The sequence below is a fragment of the Bison bison genome, unplaced genomic scaffold (genome assembly GCF_000754665.1).
Source record: "Bison bison bison isolate TAMUID 2011002044 unplaced genomic scaffold, Bison_UMD1.0 scf7180017864181, whole genome shotgun sequence".
Lineage (NCBI taxonomy): Eukaryota > Metazoa > Chordata > Mammalia > Artiodactyla > Bovidae > Bison > Bison bison.
This window is the reverse complement of record NW_011494753.1, coordinates 9,290,873-9,306,723: the sequence shown is the minus strand read 5'-3', so window position 1 is coordinate 9,306,723 and position 15,851 is coordinate 9,290,873. Positions and strand designations below refer to the sequence as shown.

Below are 15,851 nucleotides of genomic sequence, written 5' to 3'. Positions count from 1 at the left end.
ACCTGAAACAGGAGACAGCCACCTTCTATGTCCCTATGTTCCTGGGGCTTTGACACTGGCCTGTTTTTGTTTTTTTCTATTACAGTTTGCAAGCTGAGTGACTGCGAAGAACATACCCTGCCTCCCGGGGCTGAGGCCCTCCTGGGGTTGAACATGGATTCATTTATTTGTTAATGCCATATGTTTTTACTGAGAGCTTAGTATGTGCCAGGTCCTGGCTGGTGAAAAAAGACCAACCAAGTCCTTACTCTCACGGGAACCACCTAAGCTTCAACTCTACCCTGAGGGATTCGTGTTATTAGCTCCATTGTGGGAGCGGGGTGGGGTGGGTGGGGGAACCTGAACCTCAGAAAGGTGATAAGGTGTTCTCAAAGAACCTGGCACCACTTGGCATCATCGCATATATTTGCTTGTCTGACTGTGTGTCCCCTTCCGGAAAAGGCAGCTCTTGGGATGCCAGGGACTTCATTGATCTTATTCACAGCTCTACTCGGGGCCTAGAAATGCCCCTGGGACAGAGAATATACTCAAATGTGTTTGCAGAATGAACTAAGGAAGGAAGGGATAAAGCTGGATTCAAACCCGGGTTGTCTGTCTGTGTAGGCTACACCCGCACCCTTTGGGCTCTGGACCAGGCAGCTTCACACCCTAACCAAGCCCAGTGAACCAGGGTCTGAGGTTCTGGAATTCTCTTTTTAGCCCTCTGAGACCATCCCCCAACTCAGTGCTTGCATTCTGCAGCTCTCTTCACTCCCTCTCCAGCCTGGCCAAGGGAAGTCTTGGCAATTAATAATGGGGAGATTTCAGGGTTCCTCTCCCTCCTTCTCTGCCCCTTCCCTCCCTTCCCCCTCCCAGACAGGAAGCTCCTGAGGGCAGGCCCGGCTGTCTCTCCCACAGAAGGGCCGAGCTTGGAATGAGCACATGGCTAAAGGCATGAATCCCGTGCCCAGTAGAAGGCAGCAGGGAAGCATGTAGACAGAGACGAAAGGAGCCTCGCCGGGTGACGCGGCTCCCCCATGCCTCACTGTCCCAGGCTGTCCTGAGTCCGTGGTTACCTTGGGTGACTCAGGACACTCTGCCCTTTGCCAGACCTGGACCCCCAGATGAGCCCAGGACAGCAGGCTGCCGAGCAGGTGGGCGGCTCCATGCCTGACGGTGGCACAGGCAGCCAGCGGATAGTAGAGGGCAGGGTAATACAGCAGAGCCAGTATCTTCCAAGGCCCTGGAAGGCAAGACAGGCAGAGAGATACATGATGGAGGAGCGGAGGTGGGGCCTGGGTCCCGCCCATCCCCACTTCTCTCCTGTCTCTATCTTCCCAGCCCCTCGGCTGATTCAACAGGCAAGAGCCCTGCATTCATGCCAGGCTCTTGACTAGTATCACCTCCGTGATCTTGGGCAAGTTACCTCTTGAAGTCTCAGCTTCCCCATCTGTAAAATGGAAATAAGAGAGCACATTAGCAAAGATCAAAGGAAAAGGTATATGTAGGGTGCATAGCACCATGCCTGAGCTAGTACTAAATAAATTCAGCTACGATTTTATTAGTGTTCCCATCTCTGACCCTTGGCCTCCACCACTGTAGAATGGAGCTAATATCTGCACTTTAGGGAGTCGTTGTGAGGATCAGATGACCTAAAGAGGCCACATTGGAGGGCGGTGGCTCCTCTGGATGGTGGCTGTGCTTTCTACCACCACGTCCTTAAGCCCAGATCAACTCTCCAGGACCCCTCCCTGTTCCCCTCCGGATGCTCCTTCATGTTCACGCGGGACTAGGCTGTCTGGGGTCTGGGGGACTCAGCCTTTGACCCCTCACCCAGGGGAGCAGAGTTTGTACAGGAGCCGAGACGGCAGCATTGACCCAAGGACAGAGCGACAAGATTCCAGGCACTGTGGTGGGAAGGTTGGCGAGGGTGATGGGACAGTGTCTTCTGGCCAATGGCTCATGACTGGATCAGGAGCCCCAGTGCTCTGGATTCCTACCCGCCCCCTGCCGTCCATCCATCCCGGGGCATGAGCCATCTGGGTACCTCGGCCGGGTGGTGAGGCGAGGCTCAGGAAAGGCAGCGGGTCCTCGGTGGGGAGCAGCAGGCACAGGGAGCTGAACAGGACCATGAAGACAGCGGCAGGCACGGTCCGGGGCCTGTCCCCAGTCAAGAAATCCACAGGGCTGGTATAGCGCAGGGGCAGGACAAGAGGGAGTCACTCAGGCCCTGTACCTCCGTTACCACCCTGTGTTCCAAACACGGGGGAGGTAGAATCCTTCCCCTTTCCAGATGGGGAAACTGAGGCCCCTTCATGTATTCATTCCACAAATATCTGTGGAGTGCCTCCTACGGATTCAGACCCAGGCCCTATGGCAAGTGACTCAGGAACACGCCCCCCTCCGCCCTACACACAGACGCAGAAGGAACAAGTCTAAGCGCTGCTCCCCATCCCCCACCCCGCCCACTCTGGAAGCTTCAGGAAACGGCCGCCTCCACACTAATCGGTCTGTCTGGGCTGGCAGACCTTCAGAGAGCTGGAGAGTCACAACATCCTTATGCAACGGCCGCCGCCCTGGCCTGGGAGTGGCCCCAGGGCAGAGGGCAGACAGCGGGCACGGTTATCCCAGGCATTGCCCCTCTGAGCTCAGAGCAAGCCTCTGAGACCCTCTGCTTTGGTGCTCCAGCTTGCCTCCATGCTCAGAGGGCTCTATCCTGCTTCATTCTCCCCCGGGCCCTCCCCTAGGCAGGGCAAGCTCTTTTTCCTGGCCAGCCAGTACAGCAGAAACCCCTGGCTCATTCCCATCAAAACCAGCATGGCAGGCCCCACCTCAGCGTGCAGTTCTGAGTGCAAGGCTGTCTACACTGGGGCTCCACCTACCACCTCCCCCGATTCTTCAGTCTCTCCCACACATGCCTGCCCAGTCCCAACTCCTCAGGGTCATCCCCACCCCAGGCTCTGGGGTTGCAAGGCTGAAGGAGGCAGGGGGAGAAATTTCAGCCAGAGGGGCTGGAGGTCAGTCCCTCATAAACCTGTGTCAGTAGGAAACACCCTCAGGGAAGAGGGTGAAGATGGCGTGGAGTGATCATGGCCTGTCCAGACTATGGGTTGCCTGAGGGGGTGTGTCCTGGAGCTGGGCCCTCTTGGGCTTGGTCTCCCTGGGGTCTGGAACAGGAGTAGGTGCCCCTGAGCGGGTCCCTCCCCTTCTCTCTGGGGGTCCCAAGCAAACCTGGAGATCTTGGTGGGAGGCAGATGGGAGAGCCTCCAGACTGAGAGGGTTCTGGGTGTCACTGAGGCCCAGCTACCTAACAACTCACCACCCTTCCAGAGTGGCCCTGTCAGCTGGGCCCCCCAGAGAAGGGAGCCTGGGCCAAGGCACCAACCTGGGCAGCCCGGGCCTGCCATGCCCACAGCGGGGCCAGAGCTGGCGGCGCCTCACCAGCATGGCCAGCAGAAACAACACGAGGATCTGAAAGAAGAGCACAGAGGTGGGGCTAGGGTGCCTAGGCCTTCCCCAGGGGCTGAGTCAGAGCCCTTGGCCCTGGGAGCCCCCTAACCCCCATGCACACTTGGGCGGCATGCTGGGGACTGGCAACTAGGTGACAGAAGTTTGAGAGGTTAGACTCTGTCTGCGTCCTGGTTTGGGTCCCTGCCCTGGGAGAACTCCCAGTACCACCCTGCCCCCCACCCACGTTGAGGCTCCAACGTCTCTCTTCACCACCCCAGCCTACATCCTTCTGTTCAGGCTGGCAGAAGGTCAGTTGGGACTCACCGACAGCACGGCCAGGCAGGTGTGGTAGAGGCTGGGTGGCACGTTGGGCTGGCAGGAGGGGACCAGCCTGCAGAGCAAGTGAAGGCTGGTCAGGCCGAGGTAGGGAAACCCCAGGTGTACGGCCAGGTCTGGGGTTCCAGGCTCCCTATGCTGGGGCTCTACTCATCACCTCCCTTGACCCCTCTGATCGCGCAAACACAGTTCCATCTTCTCAGAGCTGTTCTGGGCCCCATCACCCTACGGGATGCGGGTCCCATACCAAGGCTTCAGGTTACAGGGCTGAAGGAGACAGAGGACTCCCGGGGGAAGACATGGGAGAAACAGAATGGGTCGACTCAGCCTTTCTCTCCATCCAGGCTCACTTCATTCCTCCCTCCTCCAGGAAGCCCCCTGGACTGCTCCAGGTGTCAAAGGCCTCTTCTCCAAACTGCGGCTGAGCATACCACCTGGATCCAGCAATCAAGCACTTGGTTCTGTGATCTGCCTTTCACTCACTGGTATCTGAGTTCGGTCTGTCTGTGACTGGAATGATCGACCTTGGTCTTCCAGGATTTATGTCTCTACTTGTTTTACTTTTGCTAAGGGCTGAGGTATGTGTCAGAGAAAGGGATCAGGTGGAAGCCCTGAGCTCAGGATTGGACCTGAACCTAGAAGAGCAGATAGGATTGGGTTCCTGGGGGAGGGCTAGACCTCTGGGTTTGCCCAGCCAGAGCCTGGGGGCGACAGTAGGAGGTCACCAGTGTGGACGGGGCCACCAAGTTCTGGCGGACGAGGCATCAGAGGAAGCTCCTGCTGCAGCTGGGCCTGCCCAGGGATAGGGGTAGAGGGCTTACCCACCCTGCTGGGCTTCTTCCCCTGTGTGGACAAGACGAATCTCAGGGGTGAACCTGAGGACTCTGCTTCCTGACCCAGGCTTCCTGAGCTTGGAAATCCCAGAGAGTGAGCAGCAGGAAAGAACCCAGTTGCGTGGGCTTGTCTTTTGGGTGGCAGGGTACAGAACAAGCCTTTTTTGTGCAACTTCTTGGCCCAGGCAGCTCCAGCCTCTTTCCAAAGCAGAATAGTGCTCGTGGTAGAGTAGGTGCCACAGGGGATCAGGTTCCTTCTATCTGCGCTCAGGCCTCACACACCCCACTTACAACTCTGAGGCACCTTACTGGAGTATGTGGGGTGGGGTTTGGGTGAGGCAGGCCCCCTGACCAGCCCCAAGAGTCCAGAGCTACCACTCCTGGCCATCTCTGCTGGCATCTCATCACTTGACAAAGTGACTCAATCATGCCCCTACCCCCCGGCCCAGCCAGAGCAGGGGCTCAGCAAACTGCCCCGGGCAGCCTGATCCTTTCCCATTCATCCTAGACCAGAAGGCACCCGGGACCCCTCCAGGGCCCTGTCTGGGGGAATCACCGGCCTTTCTGTACCACCTGGCACCTGCCTCCATCTACCCTTTATTTAGCTCCATTTGGCTGAGACTCATGGACCCTCAAATGTTTGAGGTCTGGGCAACAGAAATTTGGCTGAGCAAGCGTTTGGCTGATGGCTTGTGGACCCATGTTTCGTGCCGCGGGGCAGACAAGATGGCACAGGCACAAAGAACACCACGGGGGGGCGGGTGGGAGCCTGGTCCTTGAGGGAGCACAAGCAGATGAGGATGAAGAGGGGGAGACATTTGGGGCAAGGCTCAGGGCGGGCGGTATTTGAGTTTGGGAGATGGTTAGCATCTCTTCAGGCAAACCAGGGCCAAGGGAGCTCCATGTGGAGGACAGAACGGGAGAAAGTGCAGTGGCGGGCAGCAGCGAATGGAGCTGGGGCCGCACAAGGCTTTCAGCTTGATTGGAGCCCAGAGGGCAGGCTGAGGGCCGGTTACAGCAGGCCTGGGAGGCACTGAGAGTGTTTAAGCAGGACAGTGTTCCAGATTCTAGGAGATTTCTGTGGCTAGATTTGAAGGACTTCCCCGGTGGTTCAGTGGTTAGGAATCCACCTCCCAACACAGGGGACGTGGGTTCAACCCCTGGTCAGAGAACTAAGATTCCACACGCTGTGTGGGGCAACCAAGCCCACACACTGCAACAGCTGAGCCCGAGTGCTCTGGGGCCTGTGTGCAGTGGCTAAGACCCAATGCAGCCAAATAAATAAACATTGAAAACAAAATATCAGCCTAGTACTTACTAAGCATTGAGTACTGCTTGTTCCATGTGCTAACTCAGTTATTACCTAGGAGGTGGATGCTATTAGGATCCTCCTCGTGTAAACGAGGAAAACAAGGCTCAGAGAGGCTAGGGGTCTTGCCCAAATCACACAGCTAGTAAAGCACCAGAGCCAGGATTCAAGCTGAGGTAGTGTGACTCCAGTAGCCGCAAGTGAACAGGATGTGAAAGATAAGGAGTATGTGGAAGCTACTAAGTTGAACCATATGAAACTGCCATTTCTTTACATCAAAGACAGCTGAGTATCAGCATTTTCAAATGGCTCAGCGTAAACAGTCTCAGAGGTATTTAGGAGGAAGAATTGGCATGACTTAATGTGGAGGAGCGGAGGGAAGGGGCGTTTCTGGGATGGCTGAAGGGTCCTGGGCCTTATTCCAAGATAAAGAGTGAGGACCAGAGTCAAATGGAGTCCAAGGAAGCAGAGGCCTGGTACTGGGCAATTCAGAGGTGGTGATAGGCACTTGGGGACAGAGGCCAGGCTGCCATGTGGTGAGGACAGTGGGACAAAGGAGAAGCCAGAAAACTGTTTCTAGAGTTTGGGTCTGAGTGAGAAGCTGCAGAGGGCCCCACCCAGAGCAGACGGTAGAGCACAGCTCTGGGGGTGAGAGAGGCTGACTGTCTGGGGCGGGGGTCTGCAGGCCTGGGGTCCAGGTGGAGCCCTGCTCCCTGACCCTGTCCCCCTCCCACAGCAGAGTGACCTGCACATCACCCTGGCGTTGGCCTCGCTTGGTAGGAGGGCAGGCCATGGAGGAAGCCTCCCAGTTCCGCCTTCCAGGCAGCCCTTTGAAGTGGTGGGGAGGTGACTGACATCCTGGACAGCTGCCACAGATGTATTTGTGTCCCCAGGCTCTGGCTGGGGAGCTCAATATTGATGATGGGTGGATGACACATGAGCACAGGCAAGTAGCGCCCATAACCTGGCCGGAGGAGCCTTTGGGGGGAGGAAGGAGCCAGCCTGGCTTCTATAGATCAGTCCTATGTCCAGAGAAGAACCCAGCCAGGGCATCCGATCCCCATCAGACGCACCCGCACCCCCTTACCTCTCCAGCCAGGCCCTGGTGCCAAGGGGGCACGTGGGTCAGTGTGACCAGGAGGTTGAGTCCGTCCCGAACACTGTCACCAGTGCCCACGGCCCTGACTCCAGCCCAGTGAGGCACAGGGGGAAACCCTGTCCAGAGCACAAGGGGAAACCCTGTCCAGAGCGCCTCCAAGTTTTGGGGCACCACCTCACCGGGGTGTCTGACTCACACGGGAAGAAGTGAGTCCAAATTCGCCTCCTTGGGATTCCCCTGGGCTCCCAGCTTCCTACTCCCCACCTCCAGCAATAAGCTCAACTTGGTTGGGCCAAGTACATAGAGTCAAACAAAGTTCTTCATTCTCACCTGCAGTGGGAGAAGGGAGCTACAAATACGAGATGTCACCTACCTCAGAGTAGTGCTGCTCGTCATCCAGTCCCTGCCATGCTTCCAATTTTATTCTAAGGCCCCGTCTAAATACCAGAGCCATGGAGCTGGCTGCAGGCACCTGGCCCCAGCCAATGCCTGAGCCCTGAGGTGGCTAAGGACACAGCTTCCAACTAATGCCTTAACGGGTGAAAGTCTGTGTCCTCCTGGGGCTCCTGGGCCTCTCTCCATTCTTCTGCTTTTCTCAGCTCACACACACAAACACACATACACACACACACACACACACACACACAGAGCAGGAACCTGGGGAGCCCTAGGCTTTCAGGCAAGGGAGGCAGGTACCTTGTGCTGACCGCAGGACTGCTTCCCAGGTGGTCAAAACCCCAAGTCCTCCAAACAACACTCCTTCCCCCAGGCTGGGGTGGAGCCTCCCTCCCTGCCGGGTGACCCAGGCCTAGCCAGGCCGCAGCCCGGCCCCTGGGAAGGCACCAGAGCATTTTCCCTTCTCCAGTTTTGGTTGCTGATGGAGAACAGATGTGCACACATCTGGCTGACACCTCCCACCCCCTACCCCCGGCCTACCTCACCTTTTCAGTTCCCCAAACCCTCAGACAGAGCAGGGAGGTGGGGGATGGGGCCAAGGCCAGGAACAACAATGGGAGAACTGGGCTCCGGGGCCCACGCAGGCCGGACGTCCTTGGCAGCATGGGGGCACAGGGAGGCCCAGCTCCTCTGCCAGAGTGCCCAGACTAAACAAAGATAGAGTGATCTGGGCAGAGGCCGCTCCCTCCCCTGACCCGGCCCGAGCACTCCTGCTGAAGAGAACTGGATCTCCTATCTTCACGGAGCCTCAGACCAGCCTGCTCCAACAGGGCAGCCTGTTCCCCCAGGCCTCCCCCTGACCCGGGCCTGCTCGGAGAAACTGATGCTCATTAACAGCGCCCCAGGATGGTCACCTCAGAGACCAGTAACCCCTTGAAGGCAGGCCCGACTTCCCCCAGCCACTCACCCAGCACTCTCCGTCTTGGCTATAAGCCAGAGTCACCCTGCCCGGTTGGATCCGAGTTTGCAAGAGGGGCCCCAGGAGTCTGTTTTTGAAACACACCGCAGGGAGTTCCCTGGTGGTCCAGTGGTTAGGACTCAGTGCTTTCATTGCCAGAGCCCGGATTCAGTCCCTAGCCAGGGAACTAATATCCCGCCAGCCATGTAGCATGGCACCACCATCCCCTCCCAAATAACAGTCAAAAAATAAACACACCACACAGGTGATAGTTAGGCGCCTAGCCTGGCCAAGGTCCCCCACCTCAAGTATCTTAACACCAGCGCGAGGGCTGTTCTCGCAGAACAGGGGAGGAGCTGAAACCCAGAGAGGCTGTGACTTGCCAAGGGTCCACACAGCGAATGAGCAACAGAGTCCCTCTTAGCAACCCTTGCTCAGGGTCTCCCCACCCGCCCCCCAATATCAGTAACCTCTGCCACACCCCACATGCTGGCCAAGAAGAGCCAGATAGAGTCCAACTCACCCCTCGGGCTGGAGCTCCTGGCCACCCTGGGGCTCGTCGATGTACCAGCTGTCATAGGAATCCTCGCTGTCAGTGGCCCCGGAGGAGGTCTGGTTCCCTGCCGCCTGGGTGGACATCCTCAAGCCCTTCTCCTCTGACCCCAAAGAAGAGGGAAAAAGCCACTACAGATGTGAAAAGAGGCTAAGGGGGAAAAAAAAAAGAAGAAAGAAAAGAAAACCCAAACAAAGAAACGTTTCTCTTTAATCCTAAAGGTTACTTTCTTGCTTTTAGCTCTCTGGGAAAAGCCCGTTTGGGAGTGAGGGCTGCAAGAGGAGGGAAGGGCTTCTCCTGTCCCCTCCTGTCCCTTCCCGCCCAGTCTCGTGTGGTCCTGCAAGAGACTATTATCCTGCGGGGTCGGTGCCCCCCAGGGGTCCCTGGGCTCTTGCTAGAGCACCTGTCTGTCTCTTTGTGACTGGCCACGGGTAGGCTTTGCCTCAAAGCACCATTTTCAAGGAAGTTTTATCCAATCCAAGCTGCCCAGAGAGACCTCCCCCCTTCCTTCCCCTCCTCCCACCCACCCAGATGGACCCACAGACACACACTCAAGGAAGGACCAGGGAGGAAGAAGCTGCAGAGATGAAAGGGTGGGCGGGCAGCGGGCGGGCTCAGCACACCCGGCTGGACTCTCCCAGCGGGGCTCCTGTCCCCTCCCGCTCTCAGGGGTCCTGCCCAATCCCCTCCCCTTTGTTCAGGTTCCCTGGAGACCATCCCCCAGCCTCAGCCTGCCCCTCGCTGGACCCTGTGGGCGCCAGTGATGGGAACATACCCAGGGTCCTCGCAAGCCCCCCTCCCAGAGGTGGAGGCCCGGCTCCACTGGCGGTCCGAGCCGGGGAAGAGCGTGGCCTGGAGGGCCGGCACCTGACTGCACCCACATACCTGCCTTCCACGCCTGCCCCAAATCGCTCACACCTTTGCCCAGCACATCTACTGGGCCCCTACTTACAAGTCAGGCATTCCGGCAACCCAGGGAGACTGCTGGGGCTGGGCCAGGGGTGGAGCAGGGGAGGGAGCCCGTCCGTTCCTTCTCCTGGAGGAACATATGTCCCTCGCGGGTAAAACCTTTTTGTTTCTCCAACTTGATTTCACAAGGAGATAACTCACCCCCACAAGGCATTTAAATTAGTCCTTTAAACTCGAACCAGACCCGTGGGTAGGCAAGAGCCCTGCCTGCCTCCTGTTCCTCCCAGAGTGTGGGGTGTGGGTGAGGAAGGCAGGAATGGGGGCTCCTCTCCCCTTCCTGGTCCCCAACTGTGGGTGGGAGTACAGCAAGATACAGAAGAGGCAGAGAGCGGTTCTCAGGACCCTACTCCTGGGTGGGAGTCAGACCCCCTCCCTGAACTTTTGAGGGTCCCTGTCCTTTCAATACCCCACAGGTGCCTGAGCCACTGCCTTACCCAGCTAAGGCATTCATTCAACAAGCTTCGGAAAAGGACATTTATCTATTTATTGTTTTAACACAAATTCACTGAACATCTACTAAGTGCCAGCACTGTTTGGGGCCCTGTGACAGAAGAGTCTACAGTTTAGGAGGATGAAGCAGTTTAGGAGGAGGCGGTAAATAAGCTAGAATCTGAAGGTTACAAAGGGAACACAGATTGCCCTGATGTACACCACAAGAAACTGAATTTGGTCTGAAAGGACGAGTTGGGTGGGCTGGAGGGAAGCATGTTCCTGATGGACAGAACAGCCTGAGTGATGCTCAGAAGGGTCAGAGCTTGAGATCCTAAAAGCTGTCCTTCCAAATTCTGTAGCCAGGCCCACCAAGCCTTCCAGAATTAGGACATGATTTTGCTCTGTTGGCCTTGGCTCCTCCCTCTCCTTCCCAATGGCCCCTCTTCCAGGAAGAGGGCTCCGGCCACCCCTCCCCTCCCCAACAGAGACGTCAGTATCTTGCTGACTCAGAGCTGAACCTGAACTTTGATGCAACACAGGAGCCCACACTGCCCATCTGATTCCAGGCATTTGGGGGTGAATCCTGCCTCCCAGGCCCCGCTACAATCTCCTAAGGACAGAGCTGGGTCTCTGCTCCTCTGCCCTCCTTCCCCCGATGCACAGTAGCCTGGGGCCACACAGGCTATCTAAACTGGGTTTGGCTTGCTGCCTGCTCTGGTGACCATGACTCCTCCATGGGCCTGTCTCGTGCAGGCTGCTGTTTCTCCAGGCAGGTTTCCACAGCCCTCTGCTCCAGCACCCACGCCCACCTTCCCTTCACTGCTCAGGAGTCTTAGACCCGTAGCTTGCATGCATGCTCGCTAGGTTGCTTCAGTAGTGTCCGACTCTTTGCGACCCTATGGACTGTAGCCCACTGTCTATGGGATTCTCCAGGTAAGAATACTGGACTGGGTTGCCATGCCCTCCTCCAGGGGATCTTTTAGGGAACAGCTAACTCTCTGATGTTAAATCCGCCTCCTGATTCCTCCAACAACTGGAATCCAGTCTGTGCTGGGGAGCTCACTTGCTCTACCAGGTAGAGAAGTTCGGAGCTGGATAAATGCCCATTAGAAACTGCTTCCTACCCTGCGGAGCCTGAATCTGCCTTCCCAGTCTGGTTTGTTCATCCCCTCCTTCATTCAACAGCTCTAACTGCAGGCCGATTATGTGCCAGGCAAGGTTCTCCACACTGAGAATAGAGCAGCGAGCAAGACAGAGAAAGTTCTGCACCCCAGGGACCTTCATGTGTAGTAGGGGCGGGGAGAAAGAACATGTGTCACGTGTGCTGAAAGGGAAAATAAAATGAGAGGAGGAAGGAGAGACAGATAGACAGAAGCAGGTTATTTTCGGCAGGATGCTGAGGACAGGCCAGGTGAGAAGGTGATGTTTGAGCAGACACCTGAATGAAGGTGGGCACCCAGATAGGCGCTGAGGAAAGGCATTCATGCTGCCTGAAGGGGCCTCCATCAGCCTCAGGGGCTGCAGCCAGACCAGCAGGGAGGGGCCCAAGCTACAAGGTCCAGGCTTAGCCCCTTCCCCATAGCACCCTTTCCTGACCCAAAGCCTGCTCTGCTTCCAAAGAGACCTCAAGTGGAGACTGTGCCTCCTCCCAGGACTAGCCCGGTGCCCATGCAGAAAATGCAGAGACCACTTTCAGGAAGGCCCTAAGCAGAGGTGAGGAAATGATGAGCTTCGCCTCTCTCCCCAGGTCCAGGCACAGTGGAGAGAGGGCAGCAGTTCCCCTAGTCAGGGCCAGGCTGAAAGTGGTAGGAAGCAGGTCCAGAAGAAAAGAGCTCGGTTTCCATATGGCAGGGAGAAGTGCCCTGGTTGGGCAGGCAACCTACCTGGATTTGAGCCCTAGGACGGGCTGTGTGACCGTGAGTGATTCCCTTGGCTTCTCTGAGTCTCAGCCCTGCCTCTCTTGCAGGATGGGGTAGGTTATCCAGCCAGGAGATTCTTTGATTGTGGGCTCTCTCCTCTCTCCAAGGCCCCCACTCCCTCCCCTCAATGACTTCATGGCCCAGGAATGTGGAGCCAGCACTCCAGGCGCTGGTTGTAGTAAGAAGGTCAAAGCCACAGAGAGAAGCGATTGCCCAGGGTCCCCCATTGTCTTTCACCCACCCACCCTCTTGGCCCCCCAGTAGAGTGGCCTCCACTCTGGTGGGGGCAGGGAAACAGGCTGGGTTGAAGATCCATGGCTACTGGGTGGTTGTGGAGCTCAGGCTGGGAAGGGGACCCCACTTCTTGAGCCCAAAGCACCACCCCAGCTTGAAGGTAGGAGAGCTCACATCTGTGAAATGGAAGGTTACCACTGAGGTGTTAGGAAGGACGCAGCCCAGTCAGATTGGGAGCTGGTGAGGAAAAGTCGTGAGAAAAGAAAGATGGTGATGACATGCTCCTGAATTCCTCCAAAGGCCTGGAGGCAGAGGACAGGGCAGGCCCTCTGGGGTTGGCTGTATGGGGGACTCTATCCAGAAGAGTCAGAGACTGGCACCTGCCCTCAGGAGAGGAGGGGATGTCGAGTGGAGGTACTTGAAAGACAGTGAAATCTTGGAGAAGGGAGAAGAGGGGAGGAGGAATAAAGAGATGATTTGAGCAGTCTTGGAGGCTTCCTGGAGGAGGGGGCCTGGAGAGAGGCCCAGAGGCACAGAGGCTCAGACTATAAAGAATCAGCCTGCAATGCAGGAGACCTGGGTTTGACCCCTGGGTTGGGAAGATCCCCTGGAGGGGGAAATGGCAACCCACTCCAGTATTCTTGCCTGGAGAATCCCATGGACAAAGAAGCCTAGCAGGCTGCAGTCCACAGGGTCGCAAAGAGCTGGACACGACTGAGCGACTAACACTTGAGCAGTCTTGGAGACTTCCTGGAGGAGGGGGCCTGGAGGGAGGCCTTGAGGTCAGACAGAGTCAGCAATGGCAGCAAAGATGAGGTGTGTCATAGGAGAGTTGAGAAGGGGAATTTGAGAGGCAAGGAGAGTGCAGAGCAGGGGTCAGAGATGCCTGGCACACTCAGATGAGGCCAATGCCAATACCCAAGGAATAGCCCAGGCCAACAGGGCTCCCAGCTGAATACAGATCTGAGGGTGTTCATGCTGACAGGGGGTCACTAAAAGCTTCTGGACTTGAGCAGACAAAAGTCATCTGCCATCTGGGTTTGGCACTGAGCTGCCCGGCCCTGCCCCTTGGGCTGGAGTTGGCCCATGCAGGCCTCAGGACAGGGCTTCCTTCCTCTCCGTGTTTTTGTTCAAGTTGATTAAATCTGAGGAATTTCTGCGTCCAGGAACAGAGGCCCACGTGTGTGCCTTCAGCAGCCCATGGTTATCAAAATCCTTAAAGGGCAAAGTGCTAAGCTTAAAAGGAGCTGACAGCGGGCGGGAAGGCATGAGGAAGAACCTCAGACACACCCCCAAGGACCCCCAGTTCCTCCAGAGCCCCCTACTTAGCATCTTAGCAATATCTCCAGAACTTTAGTAACACCACAAGAACTCCCAGAACCCAGTGTCAACCCTTAATGAGCCCCCAGAACTTCAGTAACAGACCAGAACATCTACAACACCCGAGAACCCCAGCCACCTTCCGAGGACCCTCAAACTCTGGCAGATCAGGCATGGGTGGGGCAAGATGATCAAAATCATAGTGGGTAGGTTCAAAAGGCCCAGAGACCCCTCACTGCTCACCACACTCCCACCCCAGCTTTTGCCTTAGAAGTCCAACTGCACCCCCTAAATTACTACAGCACCCAAACCTCAGTAACATCCCAGAGCCTCAGCAACACTCCAGTCTCCGGCAGGGAGACTGAAATCTCCCACAGCAGACAATGGCCAAGGAGCGCTTCAGTCCAGGAGTAGGGGGACAGCCCATGCCCCGCCTGTGCAGCCCAGCCCCCCACGAGCCTGTGGATAAGCAGCCAAGGCGGGTTCAACCCCATGTGGACCTATGAGCTCTGGGTCTGTCCCCATCTACACAGTGCACTCACACACACACACACATATTGAACTGCCCCCTGCACACACAGGTACCTAATCCTAGCTCCAGACCCAGCCTGACCCCATTCAGTGGTTGGAAGGCAGCGTTACTGGCTGCTCAGCTTATGAGGGAAAAGTGTGGGATAGCTCTCTACTCCTACCTCCCTTGCCACATGGGAGCATCAGTAGCATCATCTGATATGCCCTTATTGGAATTCTCCTGCCCCCTCACCAGTAGCATCACCACAGCAAGAGAGATTGAAGCCAGAGTGCTCTGGCATGAGTGTGGGCACTGGTGGGAAGGAGGGCAGCCAGCTCTTTCAGGGGAGCAGTTGTTCTTCCCCTCCCAGAGTGCTAGGCTAGAACTGGTTCAGAGGACGGAAGGCAGGGAGGCAGATTTCAGCTCAAGACAAAGGTAGGTTTCTTAATCTCACAGAGTAGTGAGCCCACCACAAGAGGCAGCAATCAAGAATCAGCTAGTAACATCAAGATGCTACAGAGGGTTTCCTGCCTTCAGAGGAGGACTGGTCAAAAGGCCATGAGGACTCCCCCAGCTTTAGAGGCCTGGATTCTCACTTCCTAACACCTCCTCCCTAGGATGGTACCACCGTGGTCTGGTCTTGAGATGTGGGCTTTGTGCTACCCTCCTTCCTCACTGAGGACACCGACTACTGGGCAGATCCCGAGTTCTCCTTCCTCGCTGCCTGCTGACTACAGGACAGGGCTCTCCATCAATCTCTTGCCCACTTTTAAATCCTATGTGCTCAGTCGCTTTAGTTGTGTCCAACTCTTTGTGATCCTACGGACTATAGCTCACCAGGCTTCTCTGTCCACGAGATTCTCCAGGCATGAATACTAGAGTAGGTTGCCATGCCCTCCTCCAGGGATCCCAACCCAAGGATGGAACCTGTGTCTCTGGTGTTTCCTGCATTACAGGCAGATTCCACTGAGCTACCTGGGAAGCCAACAAAGACCTTATGCAGACACAACTGTTCTGATGTCCCCCTGTCTTTTGGAGCTTGCACTAGCTCCCAGGGTACCCCAAGTCCAGCCATCTCCAGGCCTCCAACCTCATCCCCCAGAATTGCTCAACCCTACCATTCCTGCCTCCTTCCTGCCCCACGCCTTCATTTGTGCTCTGCCCCCTACCATACCTTTTCCTTGCTCCCCAACCTGTCGCAATCCTACCTGGCCCGCAGACTTGGCTCCAGCCCCACTGCCACAGCGTCCTCTTGACCTCTCCCTTCTGTATCTCTTCCTTCTCTTTAGTGATCACCCTCAGGAGTCCTGTGCCTCCGGGCAGACAGAGTGCTCCCCACTACCTGGGACCTCCTCCTCTGAGCACCAGCCCCAGCTCTGGCTCGGATCCCGGAGGGATGACTGGCTGTACCGCCGTCTCAGCACTTGGCCCTGAGCAGAGTCCCCAGCACCTGCTTTAAAAGGTGTTTGATCTCCTCCCTCCCTCCAAGAAAGGCAGCTTCCTCCTTCCCACCAGTCCTGGCCCTGCCCCTCCTCCCGCCCCCCAGGCCTCCC

General features: G+C 56.7%; 1 protein-coding gene across 6 annotated transcripts in view; it reads right to left on the bottom strand.

Annotated features, from left to right (window-relative positions):
* The window catches only part of STRA6 (stimulated by retinoic acid 6), a 43,684-nt gene that overhangs the window by 13,970 nt on the left and 13,863 nt on the right, over positions 1-15,851 (bottom strand). The window contains exons 1-7 of one of the 6 annotated variants that reach the window (XM_010843364.1): positions 15,507-15,730; positions 8,884-9,016; positions 3,754-3,820; positions 3,365-3,450; positions 2,027-2,166; positions 1,406-1,429; positions 1,056-1,222 (exon numbers count right to left, since the gene is read on the bottom strand). In XM_010843364.1, the coding sequence (XP_010841666.1) occupies positions 1,056-1,222; positions 1,406-1,429; positions 2,027-2,166; positions 3,365-3,450; positions 3,754-3,820; positions 8,884-8,999 (600 nt within the window). In that variant the 5' untranslated portion in view covers positions 9,000-9,016; positions 15,507-15,730. Of the gene's footprint in view, positions 1-1,055; positions 1,223-1,405; positions 1,430-2,026; positions 2,167-3,364; positions 3,451-3,753; positions 3,821-8,883; positions 9,064-12,197; positions 12,356-14,098; positions 14,801-15,506; positions 15,731-15,851 lie in introns of those variants that run through there. The other 5 variants (XM_010843363.1, XM_010843368.1, XM_010843367.1 and 2 more) reach the window with 5 other exon arrangements.